At 40.7% G+C, this 18,875-nt stretch overlaps 2 protein-coding genes and 1 pseudogene across 4 annotated transcripts; 2 read left to right on the top strand and 1 right to left on the bottom strand.

The window, feature by feature from the left end:
• The first annotated feature begins 63 nt into the window (after nt 1-63).
• LOC116193551 lies at nt 64-3,657 on the top strand. The gene is made up of 12 exons (XM_031522296.1): nt 64-171; nt 262-407; nt 526-574; nt 667-813; nt 897-1,012; nt 1,128-1,197; nt 1,314-1,474; nt 1,593-1,688; nt 1,964-2,063; nt 2,156-2,242; nt 2,409-2,491; nt 2,588-3,657. The coding sequence occupies exons 1-12, from the start codon at nt 123-125 to the stop codon at nt 2,735-2,737; spliced, it is 1,254 nt and encodes a 417-aa protein (XP_031378156.1). The 5' UTR covers nt 64-122; the 3' UTR covers nt 2,738-3,657.
• Nucleotides 3,658-5,852: 2,195 nt separating this feature from the next.
• Nucleotides 5,853-12,672, top strand: LOC116195817 (annotated as a pseudogene).
• Nucleotides 12,673-12,878: 206 nt separating this feature from the next.
• On the bottom strand, nt 12,879-18,721 carry LOC116195818 (probable DNA helicase MCM9). 3 transcript variants are annotated; one of them, XM_031525185.1, is made up of 20 exons: nt 18,537-18,721; nt 18,366-18,468; nt 18,142-18,241; nt 17,893-18,031; nt 17,211-17,277; nt 16,904-17,078; nt 16,445-16,544; nt 16,183-16,280; nt 16,012-16,077; nt 15,774-15,866; nt 15,536-15,652; nt 15,261-15,333; nt 14,864-14,930; nt 14,525-14,606; nt 14,153-14,274; nt 14,004-14,071; nt 13,802-13,911; nt 13,662-13,709; nt 13,401-13,553; nt 12,879-13,157 (listed from the first exon to the last, which is right to left on the bottom strand). In XM_031525185.1, exons 1-20 carry the CDS (start codon nt 18,680-18,682, stop codon nt 13,120-13,122), a joined length of 1,965 nt encoding a protein of 654 aa, XP_031381045.1. In that variant the 5' UTR covers nt 18,683-18,721; the 3' UTR covers nt 12,879-13,119. The 3 variants fall into 3 exon arrangements, with proteins under 3 accessions (XP_031381045.1, XP_031381046.1, XP_031381048.1); XM_031525186.1 differs by having other exon boundaries at nt 12,879-13,192; XM_031525188.1 differs by having other exon boundaries at nt 12,879-13,237.
• Between the last annotated feature and the right edge of the window lie 154 nt (nt 18,722-18,875).

The raw sequence follows: 18,875 nt of genomic DNA on the forward strand, positions 1-18,875 counted from the left end.
CCTCTACATGTACCATAAACATCTGGCCCAAATAGGGCCGGCCCGTAATTACTTGCGAAAAGCATCCTCTTATCGCCTTCATTTCCACTGTTTTCGCTTTCGGGAGCGGGAGGCCATTAACCATGGCGCTGAGCTTCTGCTGCACCGCTTCGGTCCCTCCTCTCCAGCGAGGTCTCTCCTTTCTTCCATGTCAAGCCACTCGTGAACAACCTCTCTCTTCTGTATCTTCTTCTCGGTCAACTTCTCTTCTTGGTGTTGCAGTAAACTCGAAGCTCTCCGGGAAGAAATGCCTTCAAGAAGTGAAGAGCTTGGTCAAGTCTCTCGGGATTCATTCCGTGACTTCTTCTCCGGTCGACTCCCTCAGGAGTGGCAACTGGGTCAAGCTCATCTGTGGCGCAAGTTTTGAGGTACTAGCAACTTCCATTTTGATTGCCGAGTTCATTGGGCTGAATGACTATCTTCCCGTTTCGGTTTTTTCGTGTTTTGCTTTATTTCAAATCCAATAATGTTAGTTTCTTATGCTAGGATGTGGTTGATATCAGGAACCTCTCTCTGGTTTACACTCTTGCTGGAGGTCTGAACAGCTCCTTCTGGACCCAACTGGTTTGTCTACAGCAATTTTTAAGTATCCTTGATTCGGTGAACTTTATTAAGTGGTGTTTGCAGTTGATTGCATTGACTGTGCTGCCGATGAGTCGGTCGTGGGAGCAGTTCATGAAGGGATTGAGGTGGCCCGAGAGATCCTGCCTGTTCGAAGGCCTTGGGTGATGATCAGTGTTAATGATGACGAGGACCTCCACTTCCGTAAAGCCGGTATATTGATTTGCTTTCTTGGTTTTCAGAAGATGTAAAAAGCTTATAGTCATTGGTCATTTCGTGTTTGATTTGGTTGACAGAGTTTGATCCAGAGGAATGCCCGACCGACTGTTTGAGGCCCTGTGAGAGCGTCTGTCCAGCTAGTGCAATATCATGGCATAGCGAAAAATCAGCAGTGGAGCGCTCAAACAATAATGTAGTCCGCACGACTCACCAAATATGAATGAGTAGTAGTTGCAAAGCTTTTGCTGAAGATTTAAAGTACTTATTTAAGTAGACTGATTTTGAAAATAAAAAATAAAAATTGCAAGGTCGGTGTAATAACGGAGCGATGCTATGGCTGTGGGCGATGCTTCCCGGTCTGCCCATATGATAAAATAAGTGGGCATTGCTCTCTGTCTCAGGCTTTATTCGTCTAACTTCCAGAATCACTCATCGTTTTCTGGAACAGGCTTTGATCTGATACTAGGTTTCATACCTTCTCTGAATCGGTGCAGGGGTGGCCACCTACGTAAGAGATGCTGCTGCTACTGCCGAATTGATTCACAAAAATAATGTTGAAGCTATAGAGATTCATACAAGTGGGAGGAATATTTCCCAGTTTAAATCGCTCTGGGAAGGGTTGGAAGACTCAGTTAGACACTTGAAACTGGTAGCGGTAAGCACAATGGACCTCAATAGTTAGTTTCCTGTTCTAATTGCGCCAACTTACTTATTGAAGGTATGTTGAGAATATGAAGACGCTGAGCAATCATGACCTTTTCCAATGTTTCCAGGTCAGCTTACCTGACCTGGGTGATTCAACATTGTCTTCTATGGACGCAATGTACTCCATCATGGAGCCTCGCCTTCAATGCTTAAACTTATGGCAGGTGTGCAATTCCTTATCTTAACAGTCTAATATTATTGCCTAGGATTCTCTTTGGTTTGGAGAACATCTTCAATTCATTGTTTTCTCATGTTAAAATGCCTTTAGATTCCTTTTGCACTTTCATGTTTTTGTGGGGAACACCTCTTTTGCTCTTGTTATTATTTTATTTATTTTATTTTTTTTGCGGGGCTTTTGTCTTTTGGCACTTTTATGTAGAAATGCATTTAAATTCCCTACCTAAAATTTTCTTTTACTGGTATTGCCCCTGGCATGAAGTTGGATGGTAGACCGATGAGTGGGGATATTGGACGTGGTGCCACACGAGAATCAGTTGCATTTGCTGTCCGTTTAGCTGCTATAAGAGACAGGCCAAACGGTTTGTAACACTTAAAACTCATTGATGCTTATTGATACCTACACCAACACTAAGGAGGTTGATTATTTCGAATTTGTTTCTCCTCATGGTAGGATTTCTTCAATTGGCTGGTGGTACAAATGCTCATACAGTCAATGGATTGAAGAAACATGGGTTGTTCCGAACAAGATCTTTTGCTGGTAGTGCCTCATATCGTCCATTCATTATATTTTTAGGATTTGCTTATTTCTTAATGGCAGCAACTTTTCTATCAGCATGAACATTAGGATGCATCAGCCAGGGGTTTAATAGCTTTTTCTGTAGCCTTCTTAGTATGAATTTGCATTCATGTGGTATTTGCCCCAGAGAGCTCAAACAATGAAGAGCCAAAATATAGCTTATTGCAAGCATTGATTGGAGGCGTGGCTTATGGAGGCTATGCACGGAAGGTTGGATCCTTCGCCTTTGATTTCGGTCATATTGAATATACTTTTGGCTGATGAATTGGGATTTTTTTTTAATTAGTTATACTGTACTTCTGACAGATTGTTGGGAGGATCCTAACTTCAGTGCAGTCGCAGCATGGCCTAAGTCGTATAGAGGATTACCCTGAGCATCTCTTGGAAGCAATTGTACAGGCGATCGGTTTAGTTGGAACTGTCAAAGGTTATGACGTCATTCTGGATTGGAAGTGAACGAACCCATCTCATAGAAAGAACCTGCTCATCGCAGGCTATTTTGCCTGTTATGAATAAGCTCAGCTCGTCCCCAAAATCCAGAAGCTATCTTCGGCGGTCATGTGTCTAGATTCTCATGTTTTCACTAGGCTACATGAGGGGCTATATCTAGGTGGTACTGGTAGCTGCAGATCTGAACAGGCCTTTGCCATAGCTCGGAGCAAAACCTCCCAAGTGGCTAGACGTGACCAGCAAGATTGTGCGTAATCCAGCATCCGGTCAATGGATGCCTAAGGAACTGATGACATGTGAGATTCACCGAATCCCTTGTCATAACTTTCATAGCCTTTGCCGCTAAAGCAGTAAAGACTTGTATATAACATCAGAAGCCTCGTCCAGTTGTGCCACTCCAAAGCAGTAAGATTGCTCTTTGTGGAGTCGACAATGCTGGGATTTCTTGCAAGACAGTTTATCGCAACGGGAGGAAATAAAAGCATGTGCCAAAATAGTGACGATAGTCATGACCCATGACTGACCGATTTCTCGGGACTTTGCTGCTGTAGTGTCGCATATCAGTGGCAGATAACCGACGTTTCTTTCCAATACCAATGGTACATGTCTTTGCATTCGTTCGAAAGATTGGTGCCTTGCGTATACAAAATTATCATTAGGAGAAGATTAACTTGAAGCGGGCAGTGAAGATCACAGGCGAGGCCGAGCCGTTGAGCAGGGGAGCCCGGGCTGCACGCGAGCACAGACGATCCTAGCAGCCCAAAAAGGAGGGGAAAAAAGAATATTAATGTTGTTTTTTTTTTTTTTTTCTGCCTTAACTCGAAAGGAAAGATATTCCCTGCCACGTCGTAATTGACAAACTCAAAAGTACGTACGCGTACTCTCAGAAGCCGCGGCCTCAATCTACGCCCCCGGCCCCCCCATGACTTTGAGTGTTTGACCCTCTCACCCTCTCTCTCCCCGCATGGCCCCTAATTTTTAGTCTCAACCCATTTCACCCATATGGTTTCTGCTTATCCCAATCTAGTCCCTGCAGCTAGAAGAGCGCCTCATTTCACCCCCTCCGGTCAAATACATGGCCGTGGTGGTGTGGTACCGTCCAACTTGCTAGATTCCCATCATCACGTAGGCTAAAGCTGACAGGTTAGCTCGCTGCTGATCAGGGACGAATGCAAAATTCGAATTAAGAGGGAGCGAAGTCCTTGACAGGGCAAATAGGAAGAAATTCTTTTCGAAATAGGGGGAAGAGGAAATATATAGCGTTTCATCAAAATTTAAAGAATCATACATAACACAGAGAGTGTGAGAAATAGTGCATTGATGCACGCTTTTTCCTGATAACCATAAGGTTTCAGGTTCAATAGTTGTGCAAGATTATATGTAATGAAGGATTTCTATCATTGTAAATTTTAACAAGTCGAGATCATAAAGATGAAAAGAATATGAACTTTGAATGTTGGAGCAATTCGAGGTGAGTTTCTTTGTGCCACGTCGATTATATGTGTATTGTGTAGTTATGGATGGTCTAATAGTTTATGCAACCTTAGAAAAAGAAAAAACTTTAACATAGTAGGGAGTCCAACCGTAAGGACTCAAAAGTTTAAGGACCCAAATTTTGGAGAACATTGAGTTGAGTTTGTTCTTTAATAGTGTATGTGGGTTTATAGAGAAGGTCTATGGTGCAATCGATTGCACTATACAATCAAAATATCAAAATAAATTACTAAAAGGGTAACATGCACTTCTCTCCCATGAGATTTTAGGCAATAACACTCTGCCCCATTTTTAACTAAAATAGACACTTCATCCATTGATTTTGTTGACTTAATATGATAAGTTTCTTTTGACCCTTAAACTTTATTTTCTTTTCACTTTCATCTTATCTTTATTCTTCGAATTATTCTAATCTTCGACATTACACGGTTTATTTATTTTGGTTATACCGTTTGAATTTTTGATAAACTTATTAATGTGTAATATTTTAAAAAATGAAAACGATTTTGAAATAGAAACGAGAAGAGAACAATTCATCAACAACTATTGGAGTTCTCAACGGTCTAAAATAAAGGTGTCCAATCATTAGAAAAATAAAGCAAGGAGATCCGACAATCAAACATTCAATCTTCGAGATCGATATTCAGAATCACTACATTTGACACTAAGAGATCATGCCCATACTGAATACTTGTGCTTCGCAGTAAATGCAACCAACACTCCCACGGAGTTAAGGACGACTATTTTGACGGTTTATAACATCGGCCTAATACTGAGCTTTTAGAGGTTCTAATCTAAAATGTCAATGTTACAAATAGAGCCTCGCCAATGGCAAATACTTCACCATAGGTAATCGAACAACTTAACGAATGCCGATAATTTCAAACATAGTAGTTACAAGTATTATTTTTTCTTTTTTACGTACTTTTTTATTTTCAAACTTCTTATTCACAAAAAAAATTGCATGTAAACAGAATTATTGATGATTTAAATAATATGACCCAAACGTGGACTAACTGTGTCACCTTGAAACAATGTTGAAAAATAGTATGAATTATGATAAAATTGAAAAATAAGCTAAAGATTAAGGGCCAAAAGATTTTTTTTTTCAGTTAGGTCAACATGAATAACTGGGTGGATTATCAATTTTATTATTAAGAATGGAGGTAGAGTGTCTATTTTGATTACGATTGGGGTGGAGTGTCATTGTGCAAAACCTCAAAGGAGGGGTGTATTTTACCCTTACTAAAAGTTCTAGTAAATTACTTGGGCTTCTAGTAAATTACTAATAGAGAGAGTAAATTTCAGAGCAAATTACACATAGTTTCAAATAAAATATTAAAATTTTGAAATAAAAAATACACAAAATTCAAAGAATTTTACTTAAATTTTTAGTATTATACTTAACTTTTACACAAACATTTTCAATATGTTTTTAGTAATATACTTAACCATAGAATCCCCCAGAGTTATGGTTGGTCATGAAGTTTAGGCAACCATAAGAAGACTTTGCACAAAGTATTGGGGTTCAACCGAAAGGGATCGAAAGTTTAAGGAGCAAAGCAAGATTAACGATTTAATCAGACAAGTTGGCTTTCTCTTTTTTCAATTGGGTCGATTTGACGCGCTTTTTGATTCTCTGTCTGTTGTCGAAGGAATCAAAGAAGAAATTCAAGAATTCAATTGAATTCCCGCTAGGGTTTTTCTCTCCTCGAAAATCTTCAATCTCTGCACGTTCTCTCCTCTCCCGTCCCAACCTACCGCATTGTTCGTGTCAATCCCGGCTCGATAAGGCGTCTGATAAATCGGCTTTTCGTGGTGGATTTTGGGTTGAATCTTGCCAGTTCTGCAGAATTGCAATAAAAGCTTCTTGCATGATGAAATTGCTGCTGGGCTCGTATGGCTGAGACTAGAAGATACCTTCCCGCGCAAAACTTGGGTTAGCTTTTCTTCAAGCTTTCGTTCTTGTTTTCGTTCAATCATGTTCCGGTCGTCCGTGGATCACGATTGGCGACGAATTTGTTTTCCGAGCTACCCGTTCGGCCAAAGTTTGTTCCTTGGGGCAGAGTTTTGTCATATGCATTTGATCGCTTGACGTTCAATGAGAGTTCCTGCTCTTGAGTGGTTTTGCATTGCTTGATACTTGAGTTGTCCTGTATATGTTTCTTCTTTTGTTTGAGGAAATCCGAGATTGACTTTTGACTAAGTATTTTGAAAATTTGGGCAGACCTTGCTCAGATATTGCAAGAAGCACAGTGCAGGTGGCTCCGTCCGGCTGAAATTTGTGAAATCCTGCGGAACTACCAGAAGTTTAGCTTGACCCCCGAGCCGCCCACTAGGCCTCCAGGTTTTTTCTCCGTTTCGAATCTATTGCCGTGGCATGATGTTTGTCTTTGTCATAGTCTTGTGTTTTCTCTTCATCGTAATCTTATTCGATATATCGAGTAAAATTAAGTGCTTTTTTTTTAATCAAATAAAGAAACTATGCTTATATGTTTTCCGCTGTATTCTTGCATAAATCGAACTCTTGCAGCACTTTCTCACCCGAGTAGATTCTTCTGTATCTTTTACTGCTCAATTTTTTGTTTAACTAATTAAAAATAGCGTCTCTGTTGTTAGTGTAGCACTGCACGGTCCTGATAATAATAAAGAAAGAAAATGTGACTCTTTTTGGTGACATGGGCAATTATTTGATTTGACTTCCTTCTGCTTTTCTGGTTATTGGATTGAGTATCAGCAATTCGCTACTTTTCCTCCCTCAGAGATGGCCTTGCTTAACTATATGCTTTTCTTTCTTCAGCTGGTTCTTTGTTCCTATTTGATCGTAAAGCACTCCGTTATTTCCGTAAAGATGGTCATAGATGGAGGAAGAAGAAGGATGGGAAAACTGTTAAAGAAGCTCATGAAAAGTTGAAGGTACTTTGTGATTTCTTTTTTACATAGCACACTGTTCGGATGTTTCAGTCAATAGATGCTTGTAGGAAGTCTAGGTATGAGGTACTGAGCCGCTTGCTCTTGGCTATGGGAAGTAGTTTTTATAGATTGTGTCTGGCCATGCTCATTCATTATCCCGATGTTGCCTAGCTATGGAAGCAGAGAAGATGTATTACAAGGTTGCATTGTGCGTCTGTTTGCAGATTGAATAGAAGACCAGAGAAATGGAACTCTACCGTTTTCGCATTGCAATTACTGTATAAAATGAATTATTGAAGCAATTCAAATGTTTGATTTTGAAATTGATGAACTTTTCATTGTCATATCGTACATTTAAAATGTTTTGGTGGGTTGCTTGGTTGATAAATGCTGAACTACTTTGTGTAGGCTGGTAGTGTGGATGTTCTTCATTGCTATTATGCCCATGGGGAGGACAATGAGTGTTTCCAGCGAAGAAGTTACTGGATGCTGGATGGGTAAGTCGACACTCATCTTGATTAATAATCTGAGTTTTCTCAAAAGGGAAGAAAGCAGAAATAAAATGAGGACCCTTAAAGTGTTTACTGATAGCAGGTTTATAAACATAGTACAGCGTCGAGAGACTTGAAATCTTTGAGATGATATTATGCAGTCTGGTTAGTTAAAAGCAATCCAGTGCTTTGCCTACCTGCAGCACTGCACTTGAAAAATTGCAATCTGCAACTTTGAGAGCACCTAAATTGGATAGATCATCTTCCAGACAATGAGGGAAAAAGAAAAAAGAATGCTAAGACTATGAAAACTCCTCTTAGTGAAAATTGCTTTCTACTAGAGATATTCATTCTATTCTTTCTTTGTCTTTATTTTCCTTTTCCTGTATCCAGGCAGTTGGAGCATATTGTTCTGGTTCATTATAGGGAAGTGAAAGAGGTAATTGCTTTTCCTTCTATTGGGTCTCCTGTTTGAAGGTCTGTTTAGCATAATCCTCTCAAACCATTACTTTAGCAACATAGGTACTTCTTATTGTTTTATCTTTTGCATGAGCATTACATTTCTGTGAAGACTTGTAGGAACATGTTTTGCCATGGTTGGACAGTTTATTGATGGTTTCGGATTATGGATCCAGCATGATATGGATTTGGAGTTTATTGCATGCAATGCAGGGTTACAAATCTAGCATATCCCGCTTTCTGGCAGATCGAGGATCGCAGGATGGAGGTCCTCAAACTAGTTCAGTTACTTGCTTCCCTCTGGCAAACTATCCTGTTTCCACTCCTCAGACATCCTACTCGACTGCAAATAAACCTGAACAGAGTGGACAAACAGTCTCGGCAAAAATTGAGGATGTAGATTCAGTGGGAACATTGGGCCCTTTTACTCTTGCAACCCCAGTTTACCATCCATCACAACGTGCTTCTTTCCTTGCGAGTGAAAATGCTGGTAAGGTGCACTGAAGTTCTGTTATTGCCTTTATGAAGCTGTGCCCTCCCTTTCCTCTTTCTCCACACTCTCTGGGCTCCCTTAGTCCTGGCTGGGAGATTAGTTGGTTATACTTTGGTTCAATCTTTTAGGCTATAAACATGTGATAGGCATTTTGGCTGGTTTTCAGGGTTTCCAGCACCAAGGAATCCAACTCAGCCATGGTTTGCTGGGGGCAGTGATAAAGTTAGTGCTGGACCCGTCTTGGCTGAGGTTCACAGATCAGATGCAAATGATACACATGATCAAGAATTTTATGTGGGCCACAAGTTTTATGCTGGAGAGACTAGTGCAGCAGATTTCCTCAATAATAAGCTAGCAGGTGCAGGATTGGAAGCTGATTGTACAGCCTTAGAGATAGCTGGTGGAAATAGGTTGTTCACTGATTCAGACCTCCAAGTAGTAGAAGCAGCTTCACATGGAGTAAGGAGTTCTCAATAAATTGTGACCTGGTTCATGATTTTTAGGCTTCCCTATCTGTTTTTGCTGCTTGCTCTCCGAATTGATTATATTGGGTTAGTGGCTTTTTAAATTTTAGCTAGATATGCCAAATCCATAAATTCATGACAAGTGACACATAAATATATTATCTGCTCAGTGATTCTCCGGTTTATGTAGCTTTTTTTTCTAAACAGAGCAGGAAATAATCTGTATAGGGGTTAGATGCCTCAAGAATTTCAAGTGGCCCTGGTTCCTATAAAGTCGAGCTATTACTTGAGCTCGTCGTTTCTAGCACCTTGTCCTCCATCGTTTTATAAATGGTTCATGAAGTCATGGTTCACTTGTGAAGTTTGTGCAATTTGCAGGTGGCCTTGGGAAATGGTCCCATGCAAAATCGTGCTCCAGTTGTAGCCTCTTCCGGAGCCCAAGTTGAGAGCAAATCAAACGTAGGAGATGGGAATAATGAGGAACTTGGAAGTCTGAGGAAGCTCGATAGTTTTGGGAGATGGATGGATAAAGAAATAGGTCGGGATTGTGATGATTCCCTGATGGCTTCAGATTCTGGGAATTATTGGAATGCTCTTACCGATGAGAATGACGACAAGGAGGTATCTAGTCTATCGCGTCACATGCAGCTGGATACAGATTCTCTGGCTCCATCTCTTTCTCAAGAGCAGCTGTTTAGCATCTCCGACTTCTCTCCTGATTGGGCCTACTCTGGCATTGAAACGAAAGTCTTGATTGTGGGTACCTTTCTGCCGAGCAAGGATCTTACAGTTAAACCTAAGTGGGGCTGCATGTTCGGTGAAATCGAGGTTCCTGCTGAGATTTTGACTGACACTTCAATGCGATGTATAGCCCCATCACATGCTCCAGGGCGTGTTCCATTTTATATAACCTGCAGCAATAGGCTGGCTTGCAGTGAGGTGCGAGAATTTGAATATCGTGAAAGGCCATCTACAGCTATTCCTATTGATCCATACGAGGAATCCCGCCTTCAAATTCGTCTGGCGAAGTTGTTACATTTAAGTGAGGAGGATCAGCCATTTGACTGCCCTGCTGAGAAATGTGATAAATGCGAGTTGAAAAAGGCCATCTATCCAATGAAAGTAATTGGGGAAGGTGATACTGGTAGAGAAGTCTGTAAACTGGACCATGGGTACCCCATAGATGCTGCTCTTCAAAGCTTGTTCAGGGATAGACTTGGTCAATGGCTGCTCTGTAAAGTTCATGAAGGAGGCAAAGCACTGCATGTTTTGGATGAAGAAGGTCAAGGAGTCATTCATTTGGCAGCTGCTCTAGGTTATGAATGGGCCATAGGCCCAATAATTGCTGCCGGAGTAACCCCAAATTTTAGAGATGCACGTGGAAGAACGGGGCTGCACTGGGCATCATATTTTGGGAGGTAAGCCCATAGAATACATTTCTAAAAGATTTTTTTGTGATATATGCTATCTCATTCTCATAGAATCAAGTCAAGCTTCGTAGTTTCTCCACTATGATTATTAGTATGCAGTTTCCATGTCTGTTGGCAACACCGTAGGAATTTATTTGTATGACTCTATATGGACTGTGACACAGCAACGCAATAAGATGATAGCAGATTTTTGTGGAGAAATAATTGGATAATGATGCATAAAGTCTATGAAAAATTATGGAAAACATACAATGCGAGACTCCCCCCGCCCAGGCTTCACCCAACTAATCCCCTAGGGCTCCATGAAACCCCGGCGGTGCACAGAGTAGTTAATTCACGCCAAAGGCGCTCTAGTGGCCCCAAGGGGTTTTGAAGCTGAGATCAAGTGGATACATGAGCTCCTTCTTAATCACTAGGCGAAACCCCTTGGGGGTGAGACTTTGCTTTGTTGGTATTAGGGAATGTCTCCTTCCTTATTTATCTTAAATTTTCTATTGAGAAAATGAAGACTTTTTTCATTTTTTTTTAAACCAAGAACAACATTTTCTGAAATGCAATTATCATAAATTTATAGCCACTTGGACCTTTGCTGGGGACAATCTTGAATTTTCACAATATCAAGAGGATAATATTCCTCTTCTCAACAATCAATTGGAGAGAATGCTTCTGTATGATGGACTTCTTATTCTTATTCTTTTTAAAATTTCTTTCTTTTTTTCTTAATAAATAGGGAGGAGACTGTCATTGCCCTCATCGAACTTGGGGCAGATCCTGGTTTGGTTGATGACCCAACGCCAGCATTCCCAGCTGGTCAAACAGCAGCAGATTTAGCATCAAGCAGAGGGCATAAGGGCATTGCTGGTTATTTAGCTGAAGCAGATCTAACAAGCCGTCTTTCTAAATTGAATGTGAGTTATAATGTGATGGATGCTGTAAACTTGGCTTCAGAAAAAGTCATTGAGACCGCCTCTCAAGTTTTTCTTCGAGTGGGACCCGTGATGAGGAGCTGTCCTTAAAAGGTTCGCTAGCTGCAGTTAGGAAATCAGCCCATGCAGCGGCTTTGATTCAAGCTTCCTTTCGGGCCCGTTCGTTTCGCCAGAGGCAGTTAACAAAAGGTCCTAATGTAGTATCTGAAGTCTTGACAGATCTAATAGCCCTCGGCTCTTTAAACAAAGTTCAGAAGGTGGGTCACTTTGAAGATTATTTGCATTCTGCCGCTATAAGGATCCAGCAAAAGTATCGTGGGTGGAAGGGAAGGAAAGAATTCTTAAAGATAAGAAACCGGATTGTGAAAGTTCAGGTAATCCGACCCATCATGTTTCTTAGACCTCTAATTTGGCCTTTCTTCAGTAATACATCATATTAGGTTGAGTAAATTATTTTTGTTCCTGTAGGCTCATGTGAGGGGGCATCAGGTTCGTAAGCAATACAAGAAGGTTGTTTGGTCAGTAAGTATAGTGGAAAAGGCTATACTGCGGTGGAGGAGGAAAAGGGTTGGCTTGCGAGCATTTCGACTGGATAACTCAAAGGATGGTGCACAGGTAGAGACCGAGAAAACCGACGAGTATGATTTCTTACGAATTGGCCGGAAACAGAAGTTTGATGGTGTGGAAAGGGCTCTTGCAAGAGTCAAGTCCATGGTTCGTGACCCGAGAGCCCGCGGACAGTATATGAGGATGGTCTCGAAATTTGATAGCTGCAAGGTGATGCTCATACTCCAAAATCACTGTGACTACTGTTCTAAATTCCCTTTCCCATAACGACAATGTTCTCTACGTGGGAAAGTTGATACAGTTGGATCATATCTAGTTCTGTTACTTATCATTTGGTTATGAATGTTTCTTTACTGAACAGATGGATAATGACGGGACTCGGCATCATAGCAAATCATCGAGAGGCTGAGCTGAGCAGAACTAAGGGCTACAATTAGCTGTATATGGTCTTTCTCTTCATCTGTACCTATCTTTGATGTCTAACACAGTTTTGTTAATTATACGTGTATAAGTTCTTTAGCTTCATAGTAATATTAGGAGTGGTGGGAGATGGCACTTCAGAGCTGGGGGCTTAGTTCATTTGTACATTGGAATTTCTTTTATAGTTTACATGCTGTAATCAAAGTAGTTTTAATTCCCAATTTTGGAATAGGTGACGTACTTATTACTGCCCTACTAATTCAATTATGATTTCTTTTACTTAACGTCAGTGTATTCAATTATTAGCTGGAAATGCAACTGCATAGCTTCAATTGTCTTCCCATTTTGATTTTTTTGGCTGTTTGATTTCTTGGCACTTTGATGGCAGGCCCGCTCGAGCTTAGACAGGCACTACATAGCTGCGATCTTCGGGCCAGGCAAGCTTGCCCTCGGCCTTGAACTGACGAGGGCCTAAATTAATCTGAAGATGTCTATCAGAAAACAGGATGGCAAATTTGATGAACATTATTTCACATTCATGTTCAGACTTCATTAAATAAGACAAGATTAAGTCCAACAGTGCATTGACATATACAAGATCGAACTGCTCGTCGGACCTCGAGCTCGGGCTTCACAGCATCCGTTAGAAACCCTTTCAGAGCTGAACCATATATAGGCTGAAACTTGTCGAACCTCGAGCTCAGGTTTCACAGCAACCATCAGAAAGCCCTTCAGAGTTTCTCCAGTATCAACTTTTCCTGCTTGGCATCTATGGTTTTTGCCGTCAAGGTGGTGATTTGCAAACTGGAGTTGAGTCAATCAAGGCACAATCAATACAAATCCATCGTTCTGTTCTTATACGAGCAGTGATTCAGAAAGCAAATGGTTAAAGCTTAAGGAAGATTAGCATGATAGAATTAACAATTAGCTCAAGCAAGTGTATCATCTCCAATGGCACAGGGAAAATCTGATGGATCACTGCAAAGCTCAAGCAAGAAATCTCCAAGGATACATTCTTCGTCGGGATTTTCACTGAAGTTGGAGTGAAGGGCATTGCCAGCTGTGTCAACTATGGCGGATGTAGTCATGGAGGACTCGATGCACAAAATGGCCGTAATAGCGTCCAGTCGAGTCACCTCATTCCTGAACATCAATCTCGCATGTGCTACCCAAACAGGTCAAAAGAAGGTGATAGAAATAAGTTTCTCTCATTATGGGGAAAAAGAAAAATAGTAGCGTCCTAACGGGAAGTAAACAATGGGGTTGAACGAACCTTGAGCGAGGCGAATCAAGCTTTCCAACATGCGCACGGTTGTCCTTGCTGCAGGATTAAGAATTACAAGAAATAAATGTAATGAAAATAAATAATTTTTTCGGAATCAAGTCAACAGAAGGAGCTTCACTATATTGAACCTGCATTCTGAGAAGCTGATCTTCGTTGAAGTTGATAATAGCTTGATATGACTCGTTCAGCCTCCTTTGTAAGGACAGGTCGGAAATGTCCTTTCACGAAATGAATGTACCTACAACACATAATCAGAGGTTGTAAAAGGTCATCTCTCTCTCTCCCCCCTCCCTCACTCAATACTCACTATATAGTTGGACAATGATTTACCTTCGTAGCATATCAAGCGGCCAGACACTAGACAGATCTTCACCACTCCTGCTGTTATCTTGTTCGCCCTATAATATATTTCTTATACAAGGTTTCTTTCGAAAAAAAGTAATCACAATAAGAAACCAACTAGATGATTGAGGAAATACCTCAGCTAGAATGTGAGAAGAAACAACTGCATCCCATTCGGGATTCTTTGTATCAAGAAGTACTAGGACTATATCAAATCTGCTCAATAGGGGACCGGAGAGTGTTGTGTTGACAGACAGTGCTAGCTCAAGTCAAGAAAGATCCAGCATGAAATGCACAATATACTCAATCTGAATCAGTGAATGCCTTCACAATCAACATTTTTGGATCAAGATCTTTTCCTTTTGGCCTCTTGGGTCAAGGTCTAAGATATCTGTCATATGAAATCATGATTTGACAGCTAAATGATTAGTAATCGTACCTAATGAGGAACATTCTGCTTGCAGAAACAATGAATCTAACAGATTTAAGGTTTTAAATAGATAGGATACGTTGCTCAGGATCGTACTGCCCTTTAGGATTTGTTGCACCAAAGACTATTGTTCTTGTGCTGAGAGTTGTCACAAGACCTGCCTGTAAAACAGATACAGATCAAAGAAAGGATTTTTTTTCATGTAACATCCAATAAGACATAATACTAGCTAACTGATGATGGAAATTATAATTTTCGATGATGAAAGTGATATCGGTGCCCGGCACAAGGAAATAAAAATATTTTGAAAGCTAACTTGACAATGAAGTTGAGTTAGCCAATGATTCAAATAGCTGTCAATTAAGAGGAGTAATCACCTAAATTAACAGCAAACATGGTACTAGATCAACATGATCACCTTTGCAATACTTATGGTCTGTTGCTCCATCGCCTCATGTATTGTGGCCCTGTCGTGCTCCCTCATGCTGCCATTTTGACAGTTGTATTTAGTTCAGTGTCAAATGCCCAAAGGCAGGAGAACAACTTTATAATAGCACAACAGAAAACCTAAGCTTCAAAAATCTGTCAGCTAACTGACACTCGTGACAATCTATTTACCAAAACAATTTCAGTCTAGCAACTGCAGTCTACTATGTTATATTAGTAAGTTTCGGCAAGATCACTAAGGCAGTGATGCAACAGAAAATGAGCATATCACGCAGAACGAGGATGCATTGTGAGCATAAATAGACAGATGCATATAACAATTTGCTAAGCAACTCGTAAAAAGCACCTGTTGTGATTATCTATACGACCTGTCAAACTCGTCAATACAGCAAAGCCCTCCATCAGCCAAAACGAGAGCTCCTGCTTCTAGCATCCATTCACCTGTTACATTCCAGAAGAGGTTGAGTCTGTATCGTCCAGTACTTCCTTCAACAATAGTGTTCGAGATATTTCTCTAAGAACCAAATAATAGATCCCTCGACTAATTATGGAAAAGCCCCAATAGTAAAGTGCCTTAAAGTAAAGGCCATTGTGGATTATTTTTCCACAAGGCCATTGGGCAATTGAGAAGTGCTGATCGTACCTCCATCCTTCACTGCAGTGACAGTTAACCCAGCACTAGTGCTTCCCAGCCCAGTAGTTATAACAGATCTATTGCTCAATTTTGCAGCGAATTTCAAAAACTGTGACTTGCCAGTTCCTGTAATGGGTACAAATGTTGATGAGTTTTCATTTGGACCAAATTATCAATTATTCGCCAACATATCAGAAACAGAGGGATGAAAATAAATTCATGAAACTCCTAAAATATAGATAATTACCAGGATCACCCACAAGAAGCAAATGAGATTCTCCTCGAACCTTTGTCCCCGTTGCCGCAATATGTTGCACTCCTCCAATAAGAGTTAAAGCAACTGAACGGAAGTAATCAACAGAAAAGGAAGCCGATTTAGAAGCATTAGTTTCATTTAGAAATAATTGAAAAGGATAACTTTTCTTAGGATTGTGTCCGACCCAAATGTGGATACATGACATACTGTCATCAAGAATCAAACTTACCTGAAAGCTTCACAGTGAAGAGTCCAAAAATTTGAGGACATATACCACGAAGAATAGCATTTCTCCCTGCGTTAACATGAGAATTGTTAACATACAAATTATGTGCTAACAATGAGTTCATGACATAATTGAGGTGAAAATGAATGCATACGAATCACCATCTACGGTTACCCTTCAGGGGGGTGTCCTGGAAGCAAGACCAAAATTTCTCGAATTTCATAATTAAATCATCAGGAATGTCGACATCTGACTTCATCCCATTGGTTCTCCTACGGATGAGAGGAAAAGAATTGCATTCAGAATAAACAAAACATAATAGCATCATTTCAATATCTGTTCCAAAGAAATGCACAAATAAGATAAATAAATTTTACAAATAATAATTCTAACAAACAAAAATTTACAAATAAGATCTGGAAGCAAATCTTTATACCTTATGTGATTAGCAATTAACATGGGGTCAAGGTCACAGCGTACATCCTTTAAATCAGGAGACCACCGAGACGTTACAATGCCAGTAACAATTACATCATCTGTAGAATAAGTACTCACAGTAAGAACGAACACACTTTTGATAAACCAAATCGAAGCAAGGAATTCCAAGGCAAACAACAACTCTCAACAAAATATAGCATCAAACTCACTAATCAAACAGGTCAATTTTTGGTAAGTACACCTAATGCTCTTTAGACCTAAGCTTATATCAATAAGTTGCATGGATACAACAAATTCAATTGAAGGTGCAGACAGCTTTGCATCCATCCACCAAATGATTTTAGTTTTGCTAACAAAGACTAAGTTTATGATGCTGGAAGAAAAAATTCAGCAAACTTAGCAATGATTTGGATAAATAAGCAAAACAACTAAAGTATGATGTGGTGAAAAGAGTAACCTCCAGCTTTGACAGTGTCAACAAGATCATCCCTCAGAATAACATGAATGGAACGAGGAATTGTCCCAACACCCAATAGCTGAGTACTTTCTTGGATTTTTATCTCTTGATAATCATGGCAAATTATGCTGTTTTCTATAAACTGGAAGTTTGTGCCTTCACAAGAATTTGACCCCTGTTAACGGAAGTTAGTAACAAATTAGCAGCTGCATCCAAGAAGAGAGTTGCATTGCTTCTAAGCAAGATTTGATCCTCCCGACTTTAGCTGTGCTAGAGCTAAGACACAAACGCTTAGTAGACATGAAACCTGCGATGGGCAACTTGACGGCAGAACTATGGAATTTCTCGTTTCCAGCTCAGGATACACCGGGAAGCTATATCAGAAAACAGTCAATTCAATATAAGACAACAAGATACTCCTGACAATATTGTTGGCATTATCACTTGAAACTCTAAAAGAATTAGTATTTGAAGTTCTATATAAAAGGTCTAAGACTTGTGCGTTGAGAAAGCGCACTCATCAAAGTGAAAAGGTGAATAAGACGAGAAACACCATTTGACTCATTACACAGTTCCACATCACAATCAAATGCTTTCCATTTTCACGATGTCAAGATAAGTCTCTCTAAGGTCTGCTCAGGCTAATTAAAGTAAATACTTGACTACTTGCATCTCCCCCAGCAAACTAACAGTCACAGGGCTTTCTGTCCAATTTCATTCTATTACCATATTTTCTTTTACCGAAAGAGAGTCCTCAACATGAGTGAGACTTCAAACATATTCTAGTTGTTGTCCCTTGAGGATCATAACTGTCCTGACTGGAAGTTCAAGCAGAGTATGCCAGAATTCAGACTGAATACTATTTTGTATAACCCAGACAAATAATGACCGTCGATTCACTGTTCCTGAACATCAAGTAGATAAAGTCTTGACAATGCACTAATGCAATGGAGAAGATAATTCCATGTATGTCAAGAGAGGAATATTACCTGTAATTACATCTTCGACACCTATACCACCTCTTTCCTTCATACATCTTCACTGCTCCGGACCTAATTACAGTTCCCTTCAGGGTCAGAAGAATCCCGCGGTGCTTCACTCTTAACTGACCAATGCTGGGAAAAGTCTCTATCCACACCCGAAATATATAACTTTGATTAGTGACCCCGAGAAAAGAAATAAAAGGGTGCCCACTTGCATATTCGTTATCACACAATAAAGCAGGAGAAGAAGCAAACCGGGACATTCCAGCGGTGAGCCGCAGATATTAATGCGGACATGAATGCAATCCTTCTTAACCCCACAGCCTTTTCCTTTCATATCCCCGAGTACAACTTTCTGCACATACTAACAAGCCAGTCAGCAGAGACTCGAAGCAGTAACCACGACTCGTCCTTCGAACATTTTTCTATCGACGCAGGTAAAGGCAAACAAAGAAAGGAGCTATAGAACGAAGCCATACATGAGCCCAAACAGCAGCATCATCGAAGAGGGGCAAATGCTGAGCTGGTTCAGAGAAGACGAGGTGGGCAAGAGGAGGATCGTAGTCCACAAGCTCCGCAAAGCTGACAGACAACAGAAACGGAGTAAGCCTCCGAAATAGCTACTGGTGAAGGAGCATTCACCCACTTACTCGATGCAGAGAGGGTAATGGAGATTGGGGTCGGAGGCGAGGCAGATGGACTGGAGCTCCTCCGCGTAACGGCGGAGAAGAAACGCCGCCAGTGCCTCCACTTGACGACCGGAGCTCGCGCCGGTGTCCGTCTCATTGAAACCCATCGCCGGAAGCCACAACGGCCCAGAGAGAGAGAGAGAGAGAGTCACAAGTGCACAAAATGGCGCCTTTTCCCTATACCTTTTTCGCGGGCAACAGATGGGCTCGGTCAGCCCATCCAGCCCGGCCCGAAGCCCAACTCTACCTGGGCCGAAGCCCAAAATCCGTTAAAAGGCCCAACTTTTAGTCGGTTCGGAG

The sequence above is a fragment of the Punica granatum genome, chromosome 2, assembly GCF_007655135.1.
Source record: "Punica granatum isolate Tunisia-2019 chromosome 2, ASM765513v2, whole genome shotgun sequence".
In the NCBI taxonomy this organism is placed as follows: domain Eukaryota; kingdom Viridiplantae; phylum Streptophyta; class Magnoliopsida; order Myrtales; family Lythraceae; genus Punica; species Punica granatum.